The 23,234-nt window shown below is 34.6% G+C and overlaps 1 protein-coding gene across 1 annotated transcript in view; it reads left to right on the top strand.

The window, feature by feature from the left end:
* Positions 1–6,288: 6,288 nt before the first annotated feature.
* Positions 6,289–23,234, top strand: part of LOC123553767 (integral membrane protein GPR180-like) — a 39,601-nt gene continuing 22,655 nt past the window's right edge. The window contains exons 1-2 of the mRNA XM_045343392.2: positions 6,289–6,689; positions 19,900–20,034. Coding sequence (XP_045199327.2) covers positions 6,533–6,689; positions 19,900–20,034 — 292 coding nt within the window. The 5' untranslated portion in view covers positions 6,289–6,532. The remainder of the gene's footprint in view (positions 6,690–19,899; positions 20,035–23,234) is intronic.

The following is a 23,234-nucleotide window of genomic DNA, read 5'->3' as shown; positions in this document are numbered from 1 at the left end:
GTGTATAGAAAATTTCACACAGGTTATACGGAGCGTGGCAGATCCATTATTTTCCCAAAACATAATTTTGTCTGATAGGTCACGTGCTCACAGGTCGTTTGTGAAAAAAGCTGACTGGTTTGATAATGAATGTATTAATGCAAAAAATACATATTTAGCGGCCTTGCATATTTTCAACAAATGTAAAAATGATGTTAATCGTATTGATATGTGTACCAAAAAATCAATGTATAAAAATCTTGTAAAAATGAAGAAACGTAACTATGAGTTAAGAAAGATGAAGTTTAAGATGAGTTTAAACTTGGCAAGCGACATTACCAATGTGGACGCTGAAGCTTTTTGTAGTAATCATGATTTCAGTACAGATGATTGTATATATGAGGAGTTAGATACGACCATAACAGTTGCAGAGGTTGAATCCGTTATACACAGTTTAAAAAGAGGCAAATCTTTTGCTGGCGATAACTTATTGAACGAGTATTTTATTGAATCTTGTGATATATTGTCTTCTCATTTAGTAGACCTGTTCAATGGTATATTAGATAGCGGAATGTTTCCAGATAGCTGGATGGAAGGTATTATTATACCGTTATTTAAGAAAAATGACCCCGATGATGTTAACAATTATAGGGGCATTACACTGGTTAGTTGTTTTTCTAAGATTTTTACGGGTATATTAAATAAAAGAATTAACACTTGGATAGAAAATAACAATATTGTTAGTGACTCACAATTTGGATTCAGGAAAGGACGCTCAACTGTAGATGCTATTTTTGTATTGAATGCTATTGTTAGCAAAATACTTAGTGAAAACGGCTTAGTGATACGACCATAACAGTTGCAGAGGTTGAATCCGTTATACACAGTTTAAAAAGAGGCAAATCTTTTGCTGGCGATAACTTATTGAACGAGTATTTTATTGAATCTTGTGATATATTGTCTTCTCATTTAGTAGACCTGTTCAATGGTATATTAGATAGCGGAATGTTTCCAGATAGCTGGATGGAAGGTATTATTATACCGTTATTTAAGAAAAATGACCCCGATGATGTTAACAATTATAGGGGCATTACACTGGTTAGTTGTTTTTCTAAGATTTTTACGAGTATATTAAATAAAAGAATTAACACTTGGATAGAAAATAACAATATTGTTAGTGACTCACAATTTGGATTCAGGAAAGGACGCTCAACTGTAGATGCTATTTTTGTATTGAATGCTATTGTTAGCAAAATACTTAGTGAAAACGGCCGATTGGCGTGTGCCTTCATAGATTTTAGCAAAGCATTCGACAGTGTTTATCGTAATGGTTTGTGGTATAAATTGTACAAATTAGGTATCACTGGTAAAACATTAAGAATTATTCGAGATATGTACTCAAAAGTAAAGGCCCGTATAAGGGGATGTAAATCTTACTCCGACTTCTTTGAATGCTCAATTGGCTTAAAGCAAGGGGAGGTAATTTCGCCTGTTTTATTTTCATTGTTCCTTGAAGACTTAGAGTTATTTTTGCTTAAGGATCATAATAGTGGTTTGACTTTAGATGAAATATCATTCATTTTAATGTTGTTTGCAGACGATATGGTCATTCTGGGTAAAACTCCAGAAGATTTACAAACAAGCTTAGATTTATTAAAGACATATTGTGATAATTGGGGTCTTAAAGTTAACTCAGATAAAAGTAAAATTGTTGTCTTTAGAAAAAGAGGTCCGTTATTTAATAACGAAAAATGGCAGTTTGATGGTGCTCCTCTGGAAACTGTTAACGATTTTAATTATTTAGGTACTGTTTTTAATTATACGGGTAGCTTTTTGTTGAACCAGGAAATGTTAATTGGTAAAGGATTAAAGGCAATGTATGCATTATTATCTAACATTAGAAAATACAATCTACAACCGAAGACATTAAGTCAATTGTTTGATGCATTTGTTGGATCTACTCTGAATTATGCATGTGAAATTTGGGGATTTTCCAAGACAAAAGATATAGAAAGAATACATCTTAAATATTGTAAATTACTGTTACATGTTAAAACGGCTACCTGTAATATGGGTATTTACGGCGAACTTGGTAGATATCCTCTTTATATTAATAGGTACGTTCGTATTATCAAATATTGGTGCAAAATAGTATTGTCAGAAAATATTATTGTTAGACATTTGTATGGTACATTAGTAGATGGATGTAATCGTGGTGTAACCAACTGGGCCAGTAAAGTGAAAGCGCTGTTAGAAAATAACGGTTTTGGTTATGTATGGAGAAACCCAGAGAGTGTTTCTTTACGCAGCTTCTATTTACAATTTAAACAGAGGGTTATTGATGTATTTATTCAGTCTTGGAATAATAGTATATCAGAGAGTCAGAGTCTTTGTTTGTATAAATATTTTAAACCTATGTTTTGTTATGAAACATATCTGGACTTTGTACCTGTGAAATATAGAATTGCCTTGTCTAGATTACGATTATCGTCACACCAACTACGAATTGAAACTGGTCGGTATGGTAATGAAAGAATTGATAGAAATTCGCGTACTTGTAGAATATGTAATACTAACGACATTGAGGACGAATTTCATTTTGTGATCAAATGTAACGCCTATAGAGAAATTCGTACACGGTACATTAAGCCGTATTATTGTGTTAGGCCAAGTGTATTTAAGTTTACTCAGCTAATGCAATCCAATAAGAAATCAGTTATATTGAATCTTGCCAAATTTGTATATCATGCTTTTGCTTTACGTCAGAATATGATTGTTGTAAATACATAGACATGATTGAACATAATGTGACTATATTATAATATTTTGTAAGAACTTACAACGGGTCATACGGTATTTTCAAATCACCCCATGCATTCATAACCTATTACTTAGTAATCATATTAACTAGCGCTATAATTGCGCCAATTTCAGTATTTAAGTGCGGTGTACCAGTTATTCCCAGAGCCATTGCACTATTTTGTATTGAAAGCTATGTCTGTCGAACCGTTATTACTCGTTGTATGCTATTGAATCAGATGTATGTTTTCTACTGCGGTTGTGTTATGTATGTTCATACTGTTTGACATAAATTAGAATTTTGTACGCGCTGATTTCTTTATGCAAGACATTACCTCAGCATTTATATGGATCTAACATTTTGTGCCTGTACTTCATTTCGTTTAATATTAGGCCTATACAGCAAACCTTGTATTTCGTTTCGGCAAGCTTTGCTGTCACAGAGGCCTACAGTATAGTTAGTTGTCTATGTTTGTACCTTAAGCCTTGCTAACGTACGGTAAGGCTTATGATGTGGCCAGTGTGTTGTTATACGCTTTAATGCATCGCGTAGCGATTGTAATCGTTATGGGTTCAGTTCTGTATGCATAATGTTATGTATAAAGAAATAAGCAGCTTAATTGTTTGTATCTATGATAGATTATTTGTCTGTAGAATTATACCTACATATCACAAGTTATATCTATATGCTCCATGTAGTATTGCAAGTTCAAATTATCATATGTTTAGTTTACCCTATTGACACTATAGTATATACTTTGTATTTCAATGCAGATTTACTACATCCCGTATCTGCAGGCTACGATTATTTATCATCTTAAAGGATATTATACGTGCGTGTTAAATACTGTATGTAACTCTTAATTGTATTTCATTAAACTCAGTTCGTGCCGTTTCAAATCATAGGAGATTATATGATTAATGACAATGTTTGCTTCATTTAAAGTACAGTAATGCCAGTTTAGAGCCAGTGCAATTGTTAGATTACAATGCAGTTCTTTAGTTCATCCTCTCTATTTAAGATATTAACGAACATACTTAGTTTCTCTATGCAATAATCAATAACATTTATATGTATTTCTATGTTTTTGTGTGCGAGTGTAACTATGTGTACGCTTGTGTATGTGTGTGTGTGTGTGTGTGTGTGTGTGTGTGTGTGTGTGTGTGTGCGCGCGCGTGCGTGCGTACGTGTGCGTGTTATTTGAATGTGTCACGTTGTATTTGTTAATACATCTGTTTGTAACAAGATACTTTATGTATACGTTACAAGAAATAAACTTTGAATCTTGAATCTTGTGCTAATTGCCCTCTAATCAGTTACTGTTACATAATCGCTGATAAGCAGCAGATAAGATGGGAGTTGTATATTGGATTTTTTTTTTGGGGGGGGGGACACTTATATAGTAGTGAATCTAGGCCTTTAAACCAAAAATACATAATATATTGCTTTAATAGAGTAATAATCACTCATGTTTGGTATTTACCAGTCTGTTCACGGACATGAATCAGATCGCCAGTCATCTGTTTCATATAAATTAAAAGCATTAATATGCTTGAATTTTAAATATTTTTGGTATGCACTAGTTTTTTTAGCATAAATAATCAATTTAAATCACAAAAACATAATATATTGCTTTAATAAAATAATAATCGCTCATGTTCGGTATTTACCACCCAGATAGCAGACATGCGTTGGCCCAACGTTGGGCCAACGGCAGACTCTTCGTTGACCCAACGAAGATTTCCGACGTTGGCCCAACGCCATTTTGCTAATTGGCGCAACGTTGGCCCAACGGTTGGTACACCGTTGGCCCAACGACTGGTATCCTACACTCATTGTTGGCCCTCCATTGGGCCAACAACTGATATCCTACACTCATCGTTGGCCCTCCATTGGGCCAACAGCATTTTTTTTGTCTATCACGGTTGGTCCAACTCTGTTTCTTTGTTGGCCAAAGATGGATGCCAATGCTATCCCAACGATTACGAAATTGAAAAAAGACTAAAACTAGCATTGTTTAATACATGTTTTATTTTCAAATAGTTGTGATTTTGTTAACATTTAACAAAAAGAAATCTAACATATATGTAAAGTTTGTTTGCAATTTTCCTGAAGAAATATAACAGAATATTTCAACACTACAACATGTAAAATATTGTTTCCAGTTTTTTATAAATCTAAATATTTTTCTTATTGCAGTCACTAATTAAATCCTACTAAAGTGAATTACTGTCTGTATATTAACTCATTATATATCCAAGTTCTGTTTGTTTGTTTTCTTTTCTCACTGAAGTTGCAGCTTTTTATATTTTTATTTTTTCCTGTGCACCACAGTGCTAGGCACTCCATTATTACTCACTTGAACAGCACCCTGTAAAAAACACAAATACCATCCGCCAGCTTTAGATATTAGTATTTAGCATATGTTCAAGTCATATATAACATGCATACAGGACATAAAAAGAAATTCTGTATAAGATTCCATAACTTTATCAAAAAATATTTAAAAAAAACTTCTACTTACAGTTTATAGCTGGAAGACCGGGTTTTTGTTAAACCTAGACCTATCACATGTATAATAGTTTCCTTTACTTCACATGTCTAAAAAGCTAGAAATCTGGCCTAGAGAGTAAAATAAACCACATTTTCTGGGATTTCTTACATAACTCGGGTTAACGAGGGTTCATGCTCTGGAATATTCAACAGATTTATTGTAAACATTTTATGATTGTATAAAATTAGATATTTGTTAAAGAGTTAGTAAGGGTTTTTTTCAATACTTTTTTCACAATTTTTTCAAGGTAGTAGATTTGAAATAGTTCAAAATATCATTACGGCTGCAGATAAGTTTTTAGTTTAATTAGCCCAAATTTAACTGATTACGAATTGGTGCAGAAAAGTGTTTAATAATTAATTAAATATTACATGTTACAGCTACACAACCTGTGTATACCTGTGGGGGCTTGTGATAAAACAGTGACCTGTAAAATATACAATTATTATATTATTACTTCTAATGGACCAACGTTGGCCCAACATTGGGCCAACGATGTTTTCTCTGTATAAGTCTTTCCCTGAAAATCAATATCGGGCCAATGCAGAGATATCTGTGACTGAAATTTAAAGTTGGTTCAACGTTGGCCCAACAGCTGTATCTACAATACTTATTAATCATTGTTGGGCCAACAGTGGCCCAACAACGATTATCCTTTGACGGTTTTTCGTCGTTAGCCCAATGACTTCATGTTTACAGGGCAGTCATGTCCGCGGACATGACTCATGTTCGGTGTTTAGCCATACCCATATAAAAGTTAACACCCCCTTTTCTTTTTCTTTTTGTAAAGTAGCGATGTAGTTCTTTATGGGAATATAAGTCTCTGAAAATCTGATATGCTAGAAAATGTCGAAAAACCGTTATGAAGTAAGTGGATTTTATATGACATAAAGAACTGTTGGATTTAGTGGTGTTCAGCCTCAAGCGGAAAAACCAATAGCAGTCCCTGACCTATAGCAAAGTAGTCGTAAAAGGAAAACAACGTAGCAAATCAACCTGTATTCGGGACTGACGACTAATAAAGCACAGACATATATTTATATTGATAATATTGCCATTACTTATCCAATCTTAAAGCATTCAATTTCTTTTACGACATTACACGTCCGCTGATTTTTATTGTCATACATTTTCGCGAACAGAAGAAAAGATGTATTTTCATTGTTATTAAGCACATGGTGGCAAATTTTAAGTGAAATATGCCATTTTTATCTCAGAAAGATCAAATATGTACATATACTTTTGTTGTTATGTCTATACTTGACTTAGTTTCAAGTAAAACGATCAGGGGTGTTGTTACAAGTTTGACAGCCCGGCAAGAGAAGGGGCAATATTTGTCGTCGTTCTGTTTTCACGGTGAGTTTATTACGATAATATAAAAGGAGAAGTACTATATGCTAAGCTACATATCTGTTATGTGCTAACTTCAAATTGAATAACTATACTGGTATACCTTTTTCTCGATATTCCTTGGTTTCTCGTTCAGTCCATGGGTCTCAAAAATATGCCTGTGCTGCTGCTGTGTGTGTCCGAAATCCTTGCAAGTTTCTTGGAAAAGTAAACAAAGATCTTTGAGCAGACCTGGGTAATTTAAAATGTAATTGTAATTAATTGCAATTAAGGGGACGCATATTGCTACATTCACAGTTCATATAGGAATGCGGAAGGGGTGCATATTCAAGAAATCGATGGTGGGAAAATAAAAAACATATTACTAAACTGATATAATACTGATGGACACCTGTAATATTCAGTATTCTGTAGATAAGGATGTGGTACTATGAATGTAACGGGAAAACAGAGGTCTTTGTGAAAGTACATTCAACACAAAATATTAAGCTTTTGTATAAGGAAAAAACAGGTTTTTTACAATAAAAGTGTTCCAAATAATGTTGAAGGGATGAGATTTTCTTTCTAACACACCAGGTTTGCTTAAACATGTAAAAATTTAACGCCACGTCTGTTCATCTCGGGATGGACGCCATATTTGTCATTGATAAAAAATGTAAACAAAAAACTCAGAGTGGGATTAGCATTGCAAGGGCATAACATGACATTCTACACAATGAATACCTTAGAACAGATATCTAAGATGCTACACAGGTCAGGCGGGTTAAATGCATAATGTCGATCACTTGAAATTCATCTTGAAAAGGTGGTTAATTTTAGTTTGTTTACATGGTTTTTAATTTTCCCACGACTTCTCGGCGATTCACTGCAAATGTATTACTGCGCCGGACGAAAGGTAACTCTAATAAACGACGGGAGACAACTTAGGTGTCAGCACGTGTACGATTTTAAAAAAAAACATGTCGATGATTATAATTTCTTATCAAATAATGAATCCTATTCAGATATTCGTCTTTAATGTTAGAAAATTATTAATTTCTGTGGACATTTGTCAAATAATATTACTTACAGTGGACTACTTTGCGCATCAAACTGGTTTCCGCTTCAGTTGTGAGGCACTTCCGTTATACTTTTTGACAACAATAACAAAACACAAAATGAATCAATAAAGTCACTTACAAACCGACTGCTACTTAAATCAGTGTAAGTAAAGTTGTTGTTACAACATTATACATGTTCGTTACGTTATGATATAAAGTTTATCTTGAACTGCATAATCCATTAATTACGTTTAGATGATATTGCATTTACAACTTATTTGACCCCGTTTTTTACGTGAATGACAGCATTCTCGTGCAACTCGTGCAAACAGAATTATGAAAAGTATGGTGGAGAATTCAAGGACAAATTATAAATGACATTAAAGTGAGGATAACTGTATATTCGTCCAGTTTTGATCATTGACATTCCTGCAGTTTATTAGTAACTTTTGTGAACAAGATTAGAATGTTGCTTTTGCACATATACACATTGATTGGACCTCTCAACCAAATTTCATACCTTATTTTTGGGATTTTTAAGACAATACAATTCAAAAGTTTGTTGAATGTGTTTTGATATTTAAGTGCATTGTAGTTCATGAATACCAAGTTAAAAATTAATAATGGCAACATTTCTAGGCCTTTATTGTAAGCCACTAGACTTCTGTAATGATAAATGTTTAATGTATTAAGGGGAATATACTCTTTTAGTTTTGTAATGTGGCATTACTTGACCACCGTATCTTTTCTTATGCACTACTTTGTAAACAAACTAAATAATGTGTTTTAGCTCACATATGCCAAATGAAAAGCAAGACACTGAACTTATTTCACATTCTTTCTTTAAATTAGAATCTGTAGGACATTGATAAATGTTTGGACAAAGTGAAGCACTATTATTTTTGCACCAAAAAGTCTTAATTGTTGACTTTGAATGTACACAAGAAGTCTTATGTAATTCAACAATAACTTTCTTGTTTCAGTTTTTCTCATTTTTATTTTAGTGAGCAATCCTTTGTGTACTTATAACAGTTGAAACAGTATTCATTTCATTTACCAAAACCTTGTACTTTTTTGCAGGTAAATTTTATAATACCCCACCCACTTTTTTCTAATTTCAAAGTATGCGTCCCCTTAAATTACATTTCCTAAGTAATTGAATGTAATTTGTAATTGGGTCATTTATCAATTACATGTAATTGTAATTTAATTAATTACAGAGCAGTTTTGGGGTGTAATTGACAATTACATTTCAATTACTTTCCAATGGATGGATCCGTAAACCGATCAATAAACTCCGCCCCTTAGTTACTGTTGCTGTTTCCCACAAGCTTCTTTCAAAATGGCGGATTAATGTACATTAGCGAATGACTCGCTAGAAAGTATTTCAGATGATATCTGTGTGAAATACTTACCAAAATGTGAACAAAAATGCACAAAGATAGCTGTCAAAGAGGTTTAGTTGTTTTACTAAAGATTATGTACATGACATTAAGCTTAACTCAGAAGAAACCACGGTAAAAGTTAGCGCCAAAATGCTGACGTTATCAAAGAAAAAACACTTTTCGTCTTTGCTAGATATTCCTGACAGGAAAAATATTGAGTCCTTATGCAAATACATGGTATGTTTATAATCTTAATTATCTTTTAAGCAACATTTGAAAAGAAATTACGTCTTATATATTATTACAGTAAAACACCGCTCGCTCGAGGTCGCAAGGGGATGAGCAAAATGCTCGAGTTATCCATGGTTTCGAGCGACCCAAACATTGACCAACATACGCAGAAAACAGAAAAGTTTGTTTTACGGTCATCGGGACAGTTTGCTGAGTAAATGGTGATGCGTAATAATAACATACTTGTGACATTTTCGAAAACAAACGTATTACAAACGTTATCTATTGATAGACGTTTCAATATGTAATTTGTAAATGGCACCTGGGAAGAAACAACTAAGATTTTTTTAGAATTTTTATTCATCAGCAAGTGCATATCATAATTATCGTCTCAATTTTATGAAACGGCTATATTATTTCCTTCATTTGCATGCAAACAACCGCTGATTAAATTACTAAGATCTCGATCCCGCAGAAAAGATGCTTTAAGTTATCAGTAATTGATCGATATTTGATCAATAAAACTTTTCTTTAAGCTTTTATCAATAATTGGTCTCATCATAATATCAAATATACCGACAAACAAACATTTAGGTCTGGGAATAGACTACGCAATTCTCACGGTGTGTGAAAATGTTTAATTAAGGCCTAAATTAAAATTTTGTTTGTTTGACCTTTACCGACCCAGTATTTTTACAGTGGGTAGGTAGGTAGGTAGGTAAATAATTTTATTATATTTTAGTTTTTTTAAATGTTTGTTGTCTCAGTGATAAAGTCTATTATTAATACCTATTGCTTGTAGATAATCTCTGAAGATGCTCTGTTAAATGTATGCTTGTAATATAAAAACCCTTAGCCTTTGCACACACAATATCGGCACAGACTTAATTAGCACATGAGGCAAACTTCACCAAGTCTTTGAGTATCTTTCATGTCTATACTTTTTCTTTATATATATATCAAAAGTCTTTTCAGGATTGTTTTCACTACATCTACGCTTAAAAGTACAAAAAAATATAGCGTGAAAATACGCGATATTTGGCATCTAAACACACTATTGATAGATAGAATGACCACATAAAATATTAGATTGAAATTCTGTGAATATGTACATATTATGTAAATGTGGATGAGACTCTAATAAACTAATTGATTAAATATTTTCAATAAGTGTTTGATGCTTAATTCCATAGATAATAACTTTTTATGAGTTTTACAAGGGTTTTACAACGGTCATGGCAGTATGCAAGCAAAAGTGATGATTTTTCAGCTTCAAGCTGCTTGCACGTATTGGTCATATGATATTTCAAACAAATGCATTTCAAAACGATCTCTGATTTAAGACATTTTGAAATCAACAATTAAGTCAGTTTATAATATATTTTCACAGATAATTAAATTAGCGGTAATTATAGACTGCAATCTATGTTTTTGTCAGGAAGACCCGCTGTACAAATCGGGGATGTAAAAAAAATTTCACACCACTCGCCTGTCTATTGCCGTAATACTCTCACTGTTGTGAAAGCAGTATTATGTACAAGCAAATTTCAAATATAACACATACCGTAGTAGACAAATAATATTCTCATGTACACTACGTTTCCTTTGTAAGCTATCATATTTGTTCTTCTTAAATTTCCTTTTCACAGCAGACATTTTTCTTTCACTGTTTTTTTGGTAATCTCCACCACCTAGTTGCTCTACATGCATCGATAGTATTAATAATCACAGTCTAGCCCCTACAGTATTTTCCAAAAGTGTTAGAACTCGTTATTTTCATTAAAGACTTATTTCCCGAAAAATGATTATTTTGTAAAGTGTCCCAAAAATATGGACATAATATTCATAATCTACCCAGTGTTGAAAGCGAAATAAAAAGCGTAAACGATTATGTGTGTGTGTGTTGAGTTTATTTATAGTCGCAACCAGTTGATACCATATGGGCGACTGTTGCTGCGATTATTCCCTCCTCCTTTGTCACATCGTCTTTTCTTCGCTCCCTTTAGTTGTTCTACGCTATTATGTGGACTACAATTATGATTCCTTCTTGTGTTGATATCTACGTTGTTATGTTGAAGCTGCGTTGTGTTGAAGCTGCGTTGTCATGTTGAAGCTGCATTATTATGTTGAGTCTACGTTGTTATGTCTGTGTGTTACTTCCTTTCTACGATTCAGACCTCTTTCCTTTCCTTGCTATATAAAACGTCTGGTCCTCCGGAATGCATCCCGCCGCCATGATCTGTGGTAGCCCCCTCGGTCGTCCACATCATTAGTCGCCTTCAGCACTCAGATACGGCAAGCCTTTACGTCGTTGTCGTCACCAAAGCAGACCGCAATTTGTTGGCGATATGCGACAATTTCAGCAAAGTCGACCGCAGCTGACGTCCCTCAGTGCCCAGTTCGAGTCCCTGTTGAGTCGAATCCGCTGCCATCGGTCAGCTGCCGGGTATACGTCAAGAGCCGCAAGAGCGCACCAGCCACACCGGTCATCCAACCCGGCGAGCACAGTTAAAAACAAAGTAAAAGCAGGTTAAAATCATGCTGTCGACGTAGATATCCAGCAGGGTGCAACTCTTCAGGTACTCAAGTTGTGGCGCAGCTCACCATGTAGATCACCGATGAAACGACGTTGTACATATCGGCAGGATGCATTCCGGTTGATTGTTGTTCCCTTTTTACGGCCACACTCCCCGGTTTTTGTCATGTGACGCTAACTAGGTGGACAATATACAGACAATATACATGACCCAATTAGCGCCATATGTGCCCTCTCCACGACGTGCACGCACCGGGGAGCTCGGAGAAGCTAAAGGATTATCGGTAATTATTCTGTTGATAAACTTAGTCATTGTCCTTGTTTTCATCATCAATTAACACCCCCCTCAAAGAGCTAAAAGAAGTGTGTCGGTATCATGGCATCTGAAGTGGAGATCAAAGCGGTATAGTTGACTGAGATTGTCATGGAATTACGTCATGTTTTCGCGCCATGTGACACATCACTGTTTGATCATACCACCTCGGTTCTTTAAATTAATCAATAAAAAAGTTTCTTCTCTGATTTGTTAAAGCAAATTCAATTTGTTAAAGCGAATTCAATATCCTGTATAAATTGACAGGTAAATGTGTCAAACGATAATTGTGGATATCCTATCTCTGTGAACTATTTTGCCGCACAAACATAAATCTGTTTGCCAAAAATCATTTTACGCCATGTATTTAAATTGCTGACACTTTTTCATCATTTAAGATTTGTTTTATTCTGTTTTTTGTACTTTCTGGTCAAAAGTCTGAACTTTATGCCAGTAGAATGTATCATTTATTTACTCTTAGAAAGAGATAAGTAAATAAGATCGCACTGTTTGAAATTTTACAAAGAGCTAAATTTAAATTTGACCGTTTTTATAGAATTTTGCCTACATTCCTGTCGATATCTCATTAAAATCGTTATAGAATTCAAACTATATTACTTCTTAAGCGGTGCTAAAAATATTGAAGCGGTAATAACAAAAAAATGAATGCACTACGCGCGTTTTTTGTGTATGTGTAAACAAAAGTAACGTCGAGTGATATAAATTAGATATTACGATAGGTCGCATGTGCTCGTGGAATGGAAAATTACCGGCATGACGTTTTGGTATTTTTACGTTTCGGGGATAAATTAGATACTAGATTTGTAAAATTATGTCCTTTTGTCAGATTGCTTTCCGGATACAAGAGGTTTGATTGTCGTCTGCATCCTATGGCCTTAGGCAACGTTATCGGCATAGTTGACAGGTGTTCGGAATACACGAGATAATAAACAGTCGGCATTATCGATTTTCTGCTAGCTGACCGCGGGTTACGTTCTCACTTCCCATAATTATTTATGCATTTGTTAAATAAAATAATCGCCAGTTTCAAGCTTTTTATAAGTTTTTTCCCTCTGATAAGAAAATAAAAATAATTTTTTCTCTGGAATGCAATAAAATTATTTGAGTCGGGGCAATTTTATCGGGTCGGTAGGTAAAGGTCAAACAAACTTAATTTTATTTTAAGCCTAACCGATATACATTCTGACCGCCGAAGGTGTGAAAAATTTTGACACCTCTGCTGAGTTAGCCAGAAGCAACAAAGAGTAAATTAATACACAGGGACCAGGTGTCATGCTCGAGCGATCGAGTTATCGATGCTCGACCCAGCCATGGTAATATCACATAGAAAATAGAAGGAAATCGGCCGGGACCACATAAATTGCTCGAGCGAGCCCGGGTGCTTGAGTCATCGATGCTCGAGCGAGCGGTGTTTCACTGTATATAACTTATTTGATCAAAATAGTACGTCCACTTCTGCCGTATAGAGACTGTATTTCCACGCTAGGCTTATATGATAAAAATATCAAGCACCATGTGCAGTCACATATGGTGTAAGTGATTTCTTACATCAAGATAACATTTTCAACAGATAAAGAAATCTATTAATTGGTTCAGTAGCTTTATATTAACGTTGCGTAATACTCTACTGTGCTTATTTTACAAGTATGTTTTGCGATCGGGCTGCGGTTGCAACTGATTGTTGAATTGTCGATCACCGCTGTGATATCAATTAAGTTAACTATTCCTATTATCTTATAATATACATTTGTAAAATACCACGCAGTTGTCTTAAAAATAAACATATGTCCATGCTTGGTGTATATTTCAGAACTAATTTTTGCGTGAAAACTTACAAAATTTTGAACATTTGGTAGTCATATCAATTTTATTTTCAGTGCAGTCGGACATTGCTTGCATATCATAGGGCTGATTAAATCTCCTCCACAATTAAATTAAACAATTCCCAGACCAGCAAAGTTAAACAAGTCTATCACAACAAGGCACAAACCAAAAGGGACAAAGATCTTGATCCGATTTGTAAAGTTGGAATTGCTTTGTATACTCATATACCTTTATGTATGGCGTGAGTTTAATAAAGTGCTTGTTCTGTTCTATTCTGTTCGAAACCTATTAACTATGTTTTTGTTAGACCGGTGGAAGCAAGGAAACGAAAACCTGTGATCTGTTTACTTGACAGTTCATAAAATTAAATATGTCTTCTTGCTGCAAGCAAAACAAGAAATAAAAATGAAAAAAGAGAGAACAAACAGATAAAAGGAACCCATTTGCATTTATTGTATCATAGTATTAATGGTAGTTATAAATAGTTTACGATAGTCGTAAGGTAAAATAAACATATCAAACAAAAAAATCAGCGACATTCTAAACCAAATCGAAATGATTGCGCGTATATTTATTTTTGTCAAATTACGTTTAAAAGGAAAATCAATTTAAACTTGTCAATTGTCAGACTTCGTTGAATAAAACAAAATGGTGTCGAAACAGGGGATACTGTTATACTTGCTGTCTACAAATATGAAAGACATAACATAACATAATAAATAATGAGAAAGCATTAAAATTCACTCCCTAATATTTATCTTTATGCTCCTGATTTAATGTCTGATTAATATAAGTTTACGTTTTGTCCTTGAAATAAAGTTAATGTGCCGTGCACTGTCCAGATCTTATGTAGATGTTTGAATAATGATTTTGGTATTCTATGTAAAATTACAGTCAAATGCGAAAATATAGATCATACTTTCAATTGCGAGAATATATTGCTGAAGAATGTTAGCTGTTACTTTTAAATGAAATAAGATATACATTAATTTAATGTCTTGAACTGAATAATTGTGCGATCCGCCTAAATTAAAATAAAGTGAGCAAATTCATATTAAAATTCCGATCACAGACAAATCAGTAAAGAGAGAGAGACGATTCATGATGTATTACATATGCTATCATATTATACCATGCACATTAATGACACACACGGCAGTTTCAGTATAAAGTTTATTAGAATTACATTTGAGCAGATTGCTTATTGATCTGTTTAACGTTCAACGCTTACATTTTTCTAAATGGGCCTTTGGTTTACGGAAAAAATAAATCTCCCCCCTTCTAGCCTTTCCGGGTACCGCTCGTCGGCATTACATATTCCTAACGCACACCTCAACACCACTTCCTTCGAAAAAAAAATGTATCAAACTTAAAAGTAACAGTTTCTAAGTGAAAGCTTGTGGGAAGCAATGGCTGGTTAGCAACAAGGTAAGTGCACTGAATAATCCGCGTTATCTTATTAGTCAATATCATAGATAACAATTAGTTTGATTGACAGCACGGATCCATCCATTACATGGAACATGCTAATCCAGTTTGTTGTGCAAATAGTATATACATGTATACGTTTATTACCAGTGACACTTCACTTTAACATGCTAATTTGCATTTCATAGCTGTGAAAAATTACAATAGAATACTATGGTAGGTGTTAATCCCTTGGACATAGCTCATTTGTTCTGATATAATTGTTCTATTAGAACCAACTGGTAATCTTTGATGATGTTTGTCACTATGTTTTTGGAGAAAATGATCAAATTATGATTTGAAATTGTTATTTGCATCATTATAATTGAGATTTTTATCAGAGCAAAAACTGAAATGCTTAGCATATCATTTTTTATCTGTGATAAAATTTGTTGTATTAAATGATACAAACAACATAGCATTTGACATCACAGTTCTAACAAGATAAAAAATATAATTATTGTAGACATTATGAGTAATCTACAGTTTTAATGACACAGTTATTCTAGGATGGCTTATGAATGTTTTACAACTTATTTTTTGAATGTGGTCTTTGGATAACATGTAGTGTCAAGAATAAAAAATTTAAAGTGACATTATGCGCACCTTACTGTACATAGTGTGTTTTTGGTGAATGTTTTATAAAAGCAATTTGCAGTTGCTGTGCATTTAAATGTGTTAAATTAACGACAATGTCCCATAAGTATTTGAAGTTGATGTTTTAGAAATAAAGAAATTGGCCTAATAAAATAATAGTTATTTTCTTAAATCTTCTACGCAATGATCTCCCTTACCTATAGGTAGAGATTTCTGAAGTTGAAGGGAAGCAACTCCTGTGTGTAGTTTGACTTTTCTTAAAAGGACTGCCCCAGTCAAAATAAGAAAAGTCATATTTGGAAAGTTATTATTTCGTACTAGTAACTGGAAGAGTTTGGTACATTGGGGTAAAAGCTATAATTTCCTCCACCCTTTTTACACACATCTATTTCAGCTGGATTTTTACTTGAAAAATGCGTATAATTCCACTTTAAATATATGTTTAAAATGTAAATGATTAAATACTGAAGTATACTAGTTAAATTAGAAACATATTGCAGAACCATGATCATATAAACTTCAGAGAACTTCAGACCTCAGAGAAATACCTGACTTTACATGCATCATTCTTCTCTAACCTAATTCTGCTTGACAATGTATTAACTATTAATTTGGGCTGACTTTTAGCTCCTTTTGCAATATTATTAAAGACTGAGTGATGATTTCCCGCAAACACACATTTTACTTTGAGCTTAAATTCAGTTTTGAAATAATTGAAATCAGTTTACTGGTGAATTATTATGTATATGTAGTACAAAGTATAAGAACTTTGCTACAGTGTTCATGTAAGAAGTACCACATTTGGTATTGTGATTGAATGTAATTAATTACAATTTGCTATGTAATTGTAATTTAATTAATTACATTGTTAAATTTGAAATAATGGTAATTGTAATTTAATTGGACATTTCTCAATGTAATTGTAATTTAATTAATTACATTTTAAAGTAATTGGCCCCAGGTCTGTCTGTGAGCATCCAAAAATGCGTAATAAACAGGTAAGTATTAGCTTATTTACTTAAAAATATGGAAATGTGGAAAAAATTGTGGAACGGTATACTTTGCAGACAAGTACTGCAGACACTAAACACAAAGAAGGATTTTGCAGACAACATAGGTAAAGAAGGATATTGGATTTTGCAGACACTATATGTCAAGAACAAAAGGTGTGGATGTATAAAGGGATGGTTGAGTGAACTGTTTTTATTATGTCACTGATTTTGTACTATATTTTAAGACCAAGATTTAAATGAGACTTATGGTTTATAAAATATTCAAAATATTATTTACAATTAATAATAACAAGCAAATTTGATGAATTGGTATCCCCGGCAGAAAGGGTTTGTGGTGAGGAATGGCTTTAATCTAATTATGGTTTCCCGCCATATCTACTAGAGTACGTATAAATACCACGCTCGCTGCTATATGAAAAGTTCAGTTATTCCCAGCTTCCATACTGTTAACATCTTTATATTAATTAATAATTAGCATGTCGTATTAAAGGACTAAACTCTAATTAGTTGTTATATTAGTTTCTGAACCCATCATTTACACATGCATAATAGAACACAGTAGACTGTGTTCTAGATTTAATTATCAGATAAACCTCTAAGTCTCAAAATAGGCTCAATAACAAAAGATGGTGGGTTTTCTGTTTTCTGCACATTAGGAAAGCCCTGTCACTGCCTGGTCCTCAAACGAAACCGAAATGGAATCTACAAACATTAAAATGCAAGATGTAATGCTGGCCTTGTATTATCACTTGTATATGGCTGCAAAAAAGTTTCTCAACATCGCCAGTCACGCAGATGCACCAAAATGGTTGAAAACGTAGTCCGATTTTAAGAAAAATGTGAAGAAAAATGTCAAAATAATAAAGACAAGTTGAATAATAGTAGATCTAGTGTTAAAAACTCGGCGTCATGTAACACAATTACTGTGTTTTCTCTTAGATTTTTTATTTCATTATCTATTTGTTTTTTAACAAGTTACAAAAATGACCCCTTTATAGACTTTGTATGGGTTATTGACCAGTAACCTTGGTTTCAGCAACATACTGTATACAGGTATATCTGAATGTATGAGTTATTGTTTGTAACGTCTTCAGTTTGATTGTGTAGTCAGACATCTGACAATAGTATTACCATTGGACCACAGATTTTGACCAGTGTTGCAGAATGTACAAATCTGTATATCCTTTCCGCAGCCTTAACATACTAAAACGTATTAGCGTCTGATGGCCCTTTCACGCTTCCGTAGAAACAATATTTATTACACGAAACTTATTTTGAAAATATTTCTGAAATGTCTAGGTCTACAGCTCTCAAATACGGTTATATCTTACATCTGAGGCATATATTGGCACTCTCAGACAACATAAAAAATGACATTTTGAGCGATTTGATGAAGTTCCAAAATTATCAATGTACCCTTGGTCCGTTACGGACCCCTGTGGGATTTCTGTTTATCCAGAGCTCAAATATTTTTTCATAGATTAAAAGCTGACATGCTGTACTAAAGCCCAGGTAATTTCAGTTCGTAATAAAGTGCTGAAAATTGGCTCCCCAATAGCAAAAAAAAAAAAAAAGTCCACGCGCATACATTTAGACGGGGTGACCCCTGCGCGTGACCCCTGACTATCTACGAATCCAAATGCGGCTTTCGTTTTCAAGTTTAGCATTTCTACTTTCATTTTATTTACTTCTGGAAATAGCTGAAGGTCGAGTGACGTCATTTTCTGTGTTGTCAAAAACATACATATGCCTGGCGAGATTGCATAAATATGTGCTGGCCGTCCTAAGGTTATAAGAGAAATCATTTTTTATCTAAAAATCAGTGCTTTTTCGACATTTTTTAACACGTCAGTACAAAAACTGACATTTGAGACAAAAATTGCTAAACTAAAATGCATTTTAGGAAATCCGTATATCCTTTCCGCAGCCTTAACGTACTAAAACGTATTAGCGTCTGATGGCCCTTTCACGCTTCCGTAGAAACAACATTTATTACACGAAACTTATTTTGAAAATATTTCTGAAATGTCTAGGTCTGCAGCTCTCAAATACGGTTATATCTTACATCTGAGGCATATACTGACACTCTCAGACAACATCAAAAATGACATTTTGAGCGATTTGATGAAGTTCCAAAATTATCAATGTACCCTTGGTCCGTTACGGACCCCTGTGGGTTTTCTGTTTATCCAGAGCTCAAATATTTTTTCATAGATTAAAAGCTGACATGCTGTACTAAAGCCCAGGTAATTTCAATTCATAATAAAGTGCTGAAAATTGGCTCCCCAATAGCAAAAAAAAAAAAAAATAAAAAAAATAAAAGAAGTCCACGCGCATACATTTAGACGGGGTGACCCCTGACTATCTACGAATCGAAATGCGGCTTTCGTTTCAAGTTTAGCATTTCTACTTTCATTTTATTTACTTCCGGAAATAGCTGAAGGTCGAGTGACGTCATTTTCTGTGTTGTCAAAAACATACATATGCCTGGCGAGATTGCATAAATATGTGCTGGCCGTCCTAAGGTTATGAGCTGTGCCATGAGAAAACCAACATCCGCGCAGTCTGGTCAGGATCCATGCTGTTTACTAACGGTTTCTCTTTCAATAGGCTTTGAAAGCAAACAGCATGGATCCTGACCAGACTGCTCAGATGTGCAAGCTGATCTGGATCCACGCTGGCCGCAAAGGCACGGTGTTGGTTTCTCATGGCGTGGCTCATATATTCTACTGATTAGAATCTGCAAATGTAATATGTATCACACTTTAATATATATTATTGAATTTCAGGTGAAGCAGTCATTCAGTACTCACTGAATGACTCCATGTCATCTGGGAAACTTTACTTATTTCTCAGTGAAGACTGGAAACAAATCACAGATCAGACAGAGTGTACTGCAAAATTTGAACAAGCTAGAGCTTCATGTATGTAAACATTTCCTTTATCTTTTATTGCTAAAAATGATTTAATCAACTGTACTTACGGGCTTGTATCTTTAGTAACGTTTTTATGAAAATCTAATCATCCGATTGATGCTCACATGTATGCATACCATATAATTATAGATGTATATACTGATCATTTAGAGAAAAAAGTAAGTTAGTCTTTTTTGAGCAAAAGGCTCATGGTTAGCTTTTGTGACCGCTCAATGTCCGTCGTGCGTCGTGTGTTCGTCAACATTTTCTTCTTGAAAACCACTAGGCAGAATTACTTCTATTCAAAGAATTTAATTCCATGCAGAACTCTGGTTGCCATGGCAACCGAAAGAAAAAACTTTATAAAATCTTCTTGTCCAAAACTGCAAGACGACTAGAGCCTTGATATTTGGCATGTGACATCATCTTATGGTCCTCTATCAAGATTATTCAAATTGTGCCCCTGGGATAAAAAGAGGCTCCGTCCCAGGGGTCACAAGTTTTACTTAGACTTATATAGGAAAGAACTTAAAAAATCTTCTTGTCTAAAACCACAAGACCTAGACCTTTGATATTTGGTATGTAGCATTGCCTTGTGGTCCTCTACCAAAATTGTTCAAATTATTACCCAAGGGTGAAAAGAGTCCCCGACCCGGGGGCGAGTGGGGGTGGGGGGCCTCAAGTTTTACATAGACTTATATATAGGAAAAAAATTCAAAAATCTTCTTGTCTGAAACTGCAAGGCCTTTACTTTTGATATTTGATAGTTTATATTGCCTTGTTGTCCTCTACCAAAATTGTTTAAATTATGCCCCTGGGGTTAAAAAGAGACCCCGCATCAGGGGACCCAAGTTTTTCATAGACTTTTATAGGAGAAAACTTTAAAAATATTCTTGTCTGAAACTGCAAGGCCTAGGCTTTTGAGATTTAGTGTGTTGCATTGCCTTGTGGTCCTCTACCAAAGTGGTTAAATTATTACCCTGGTGTGAAAAGAGGCCCTGCCCAGGGGGTCCCAAGTTTTACATAGTCTTATATCGGGAAAAAAAATAAAAATCTTCTTGTCTGAAAGTACAAGGCTTAGGCCTTTGATATTTGGTATGTATCATTGCCTAGTGGACCTTAACAGGATTGTGACCTACTGACCTACTTTCTAATATTTTAGCATCAGTTTGCCATTAGCCTGGCTCCCTGGCTGCATGGTTATTTTTAGCTCACCTGTCACAAAGTGACAAGGTGAGCTTTTGTGATCGCGCGGTGTCCGTCGTCCGTCCGTGCGTCCGTGCGTCCGTGCGTCCGTAAACTTTTGCTTGTGACCACTCTAGAGGTCACATTTTTCATGGGATCTTTATGAAAGTTGGTCAGAATGTTCATCTTGATGATATCTAGGTCAAGTTCGAAACTGGGTCACGTGCCATCAAAAACTAGGTCAGTAGGTCTAAAAATAGAAAAACCTTGTGACCTCTCTAGAGGCCATATATTTCACAAGATCTTTATGAAAATTGGTCAGAATGTTCACCTTGATGATATCTAGGTCAAGTTCGAAACTGGGTCACGTGGGGTCAAAAACTAGGTCAGTAGGTCTAAAAATAGAAAAACCTTGTGACCTCTCTAGAGGCCATATTTTTCATGAGATCTTCATGAATATTGGTCAGAATGTTTATCTTGATGATATCTAGGTCAAGTTCGAAACTGGGTCACGTAGGGTCAAAAACTAGGTCATTAGGTCTAAAAATAGAAAAACCTTGTGACCTCTCTAGAGGCCATATTTCTCAATGCATCTTCATGAAAATTGGTCAGAATGTTCATCTTGATGATATCTAGGTCAGGTTCGAAACTGGGTCACGTGGGGTTAAAAACTAGGTCAGTAGATCTAAAAATAGAAAAACCTTGTGACCTCTCTAGAGGCCATATTTTTCATGAGATCTTCATGAATATTGGTCAGAATGTTCACCTTGATGATATCTAGGTCAAGTTCGAAACTGGGTCATGTGGGGTCAAAAACTAGGTCAGTAGATCTAAAAATAGAAAAACCTTGTGACCTCTCTAGTGGCCATATTTCTCAATGGATCTTCATGAAAATTGGTCAGAATGTTCACCTTGATGATATCTAGGTCAAGTTCGAAACTGGGTCATGTGCGGTCAAAAACTAGGTCAGTAGGTCTAAAAATAGAAAAACATTGTGACCTCTCTGGAGGCGATATTTTTCAATGGATCTTCATGAATATTGGTCAGAATGTTTACCTTGAAGATATCTAGGTCAAGTTCGAAACTGGGTCATGTGGGGTTAAAAACTAGGTCAGTAGATCTAAAAATAGAAAAACCTTGTAACCTCTCTAGAGGCCATATTTTTCATGAGATCTTCATGAATATTGGTCAGAATGTTCATCTTGATGATATCTAAGTCAGGTTGGAAACTTGGTCACGTGGGGTCAAAAACTAGTCAATAGGTCTAAAAATAGAAAAAAACCTTGTGACCTCTCTAGAGGCCATATTTCTCAATGGATCTTCATGAAAATTGGTGAGAATGTTCAGCTTGATGATATCTAGGTCAGGTTCGTAACTGGGTCATGTGCGGTCAAAAACTAGGTCAGTAGGTCGAAAAATAGAAAAACCTTGTGACCTCTCTAGAGGCCATATTTTTCACGAGATCTTCATGAAAATTGTTGAGAATGTTCACCTTGATGATATCTAGGTCAAGTTTAAAAGTGGGTCACGTGCCTTCAAAAACTAGGTCATTAGGTCAATTAATAGAAAAACCTTTTGACCTCTCTAGAGGCCATATTTTTCAATGGATCTTCATGAAAATTGGTCAGAATTTTTTATCTTGATGATATCTAGGTCACATGTGCTCAAAAACTAGGTCACTATGTCAAATAATAGAAATAACGATGTCATACTCAGTTGAACACTGGGTCATGTGGAGATAGGTGAGCGATTCAGGACCATCATGGTCCTCTTGTTATATAAATACTGGAAACATTTTGTAAGAAAATTTTAGGCCTCTAAAATAGCACAATTTTATCTGATGGCTGAACCATACATGTTCGGAGCCAGGGGCAATAAAAAATCTCAAAGTAGAAACAACCTTCTGGGGTTACTTCCCTCTTAATGAAGAAAACTGATATATGTAAATAAGAACAAACATAGGGACGGGAGCCAGTCTAGTTTGCCATTTGAAACATGTTCATATTACTCAGGTGAGCTGTTTA

The sequence above is a fragment of the Mercenaria mercenaria genome, chromosome 7 (genome assembly GCF_021730395.1).
Source record: "Mercenaria mercenaria strain notata chromosome 7, MADL_Memer_1, whole genome shotgun sequence".
In the NCBI taxonomy this organism is placed as follows: Eukaryota; Metazoa; Mollusca; class Bivalvia; order Venerida; family Veneridae; genus Mercenaria; species Mercenaria mercenaria.
This window is presented reverse-complemented; position numbering and strand designations above follow the sequence as displayed.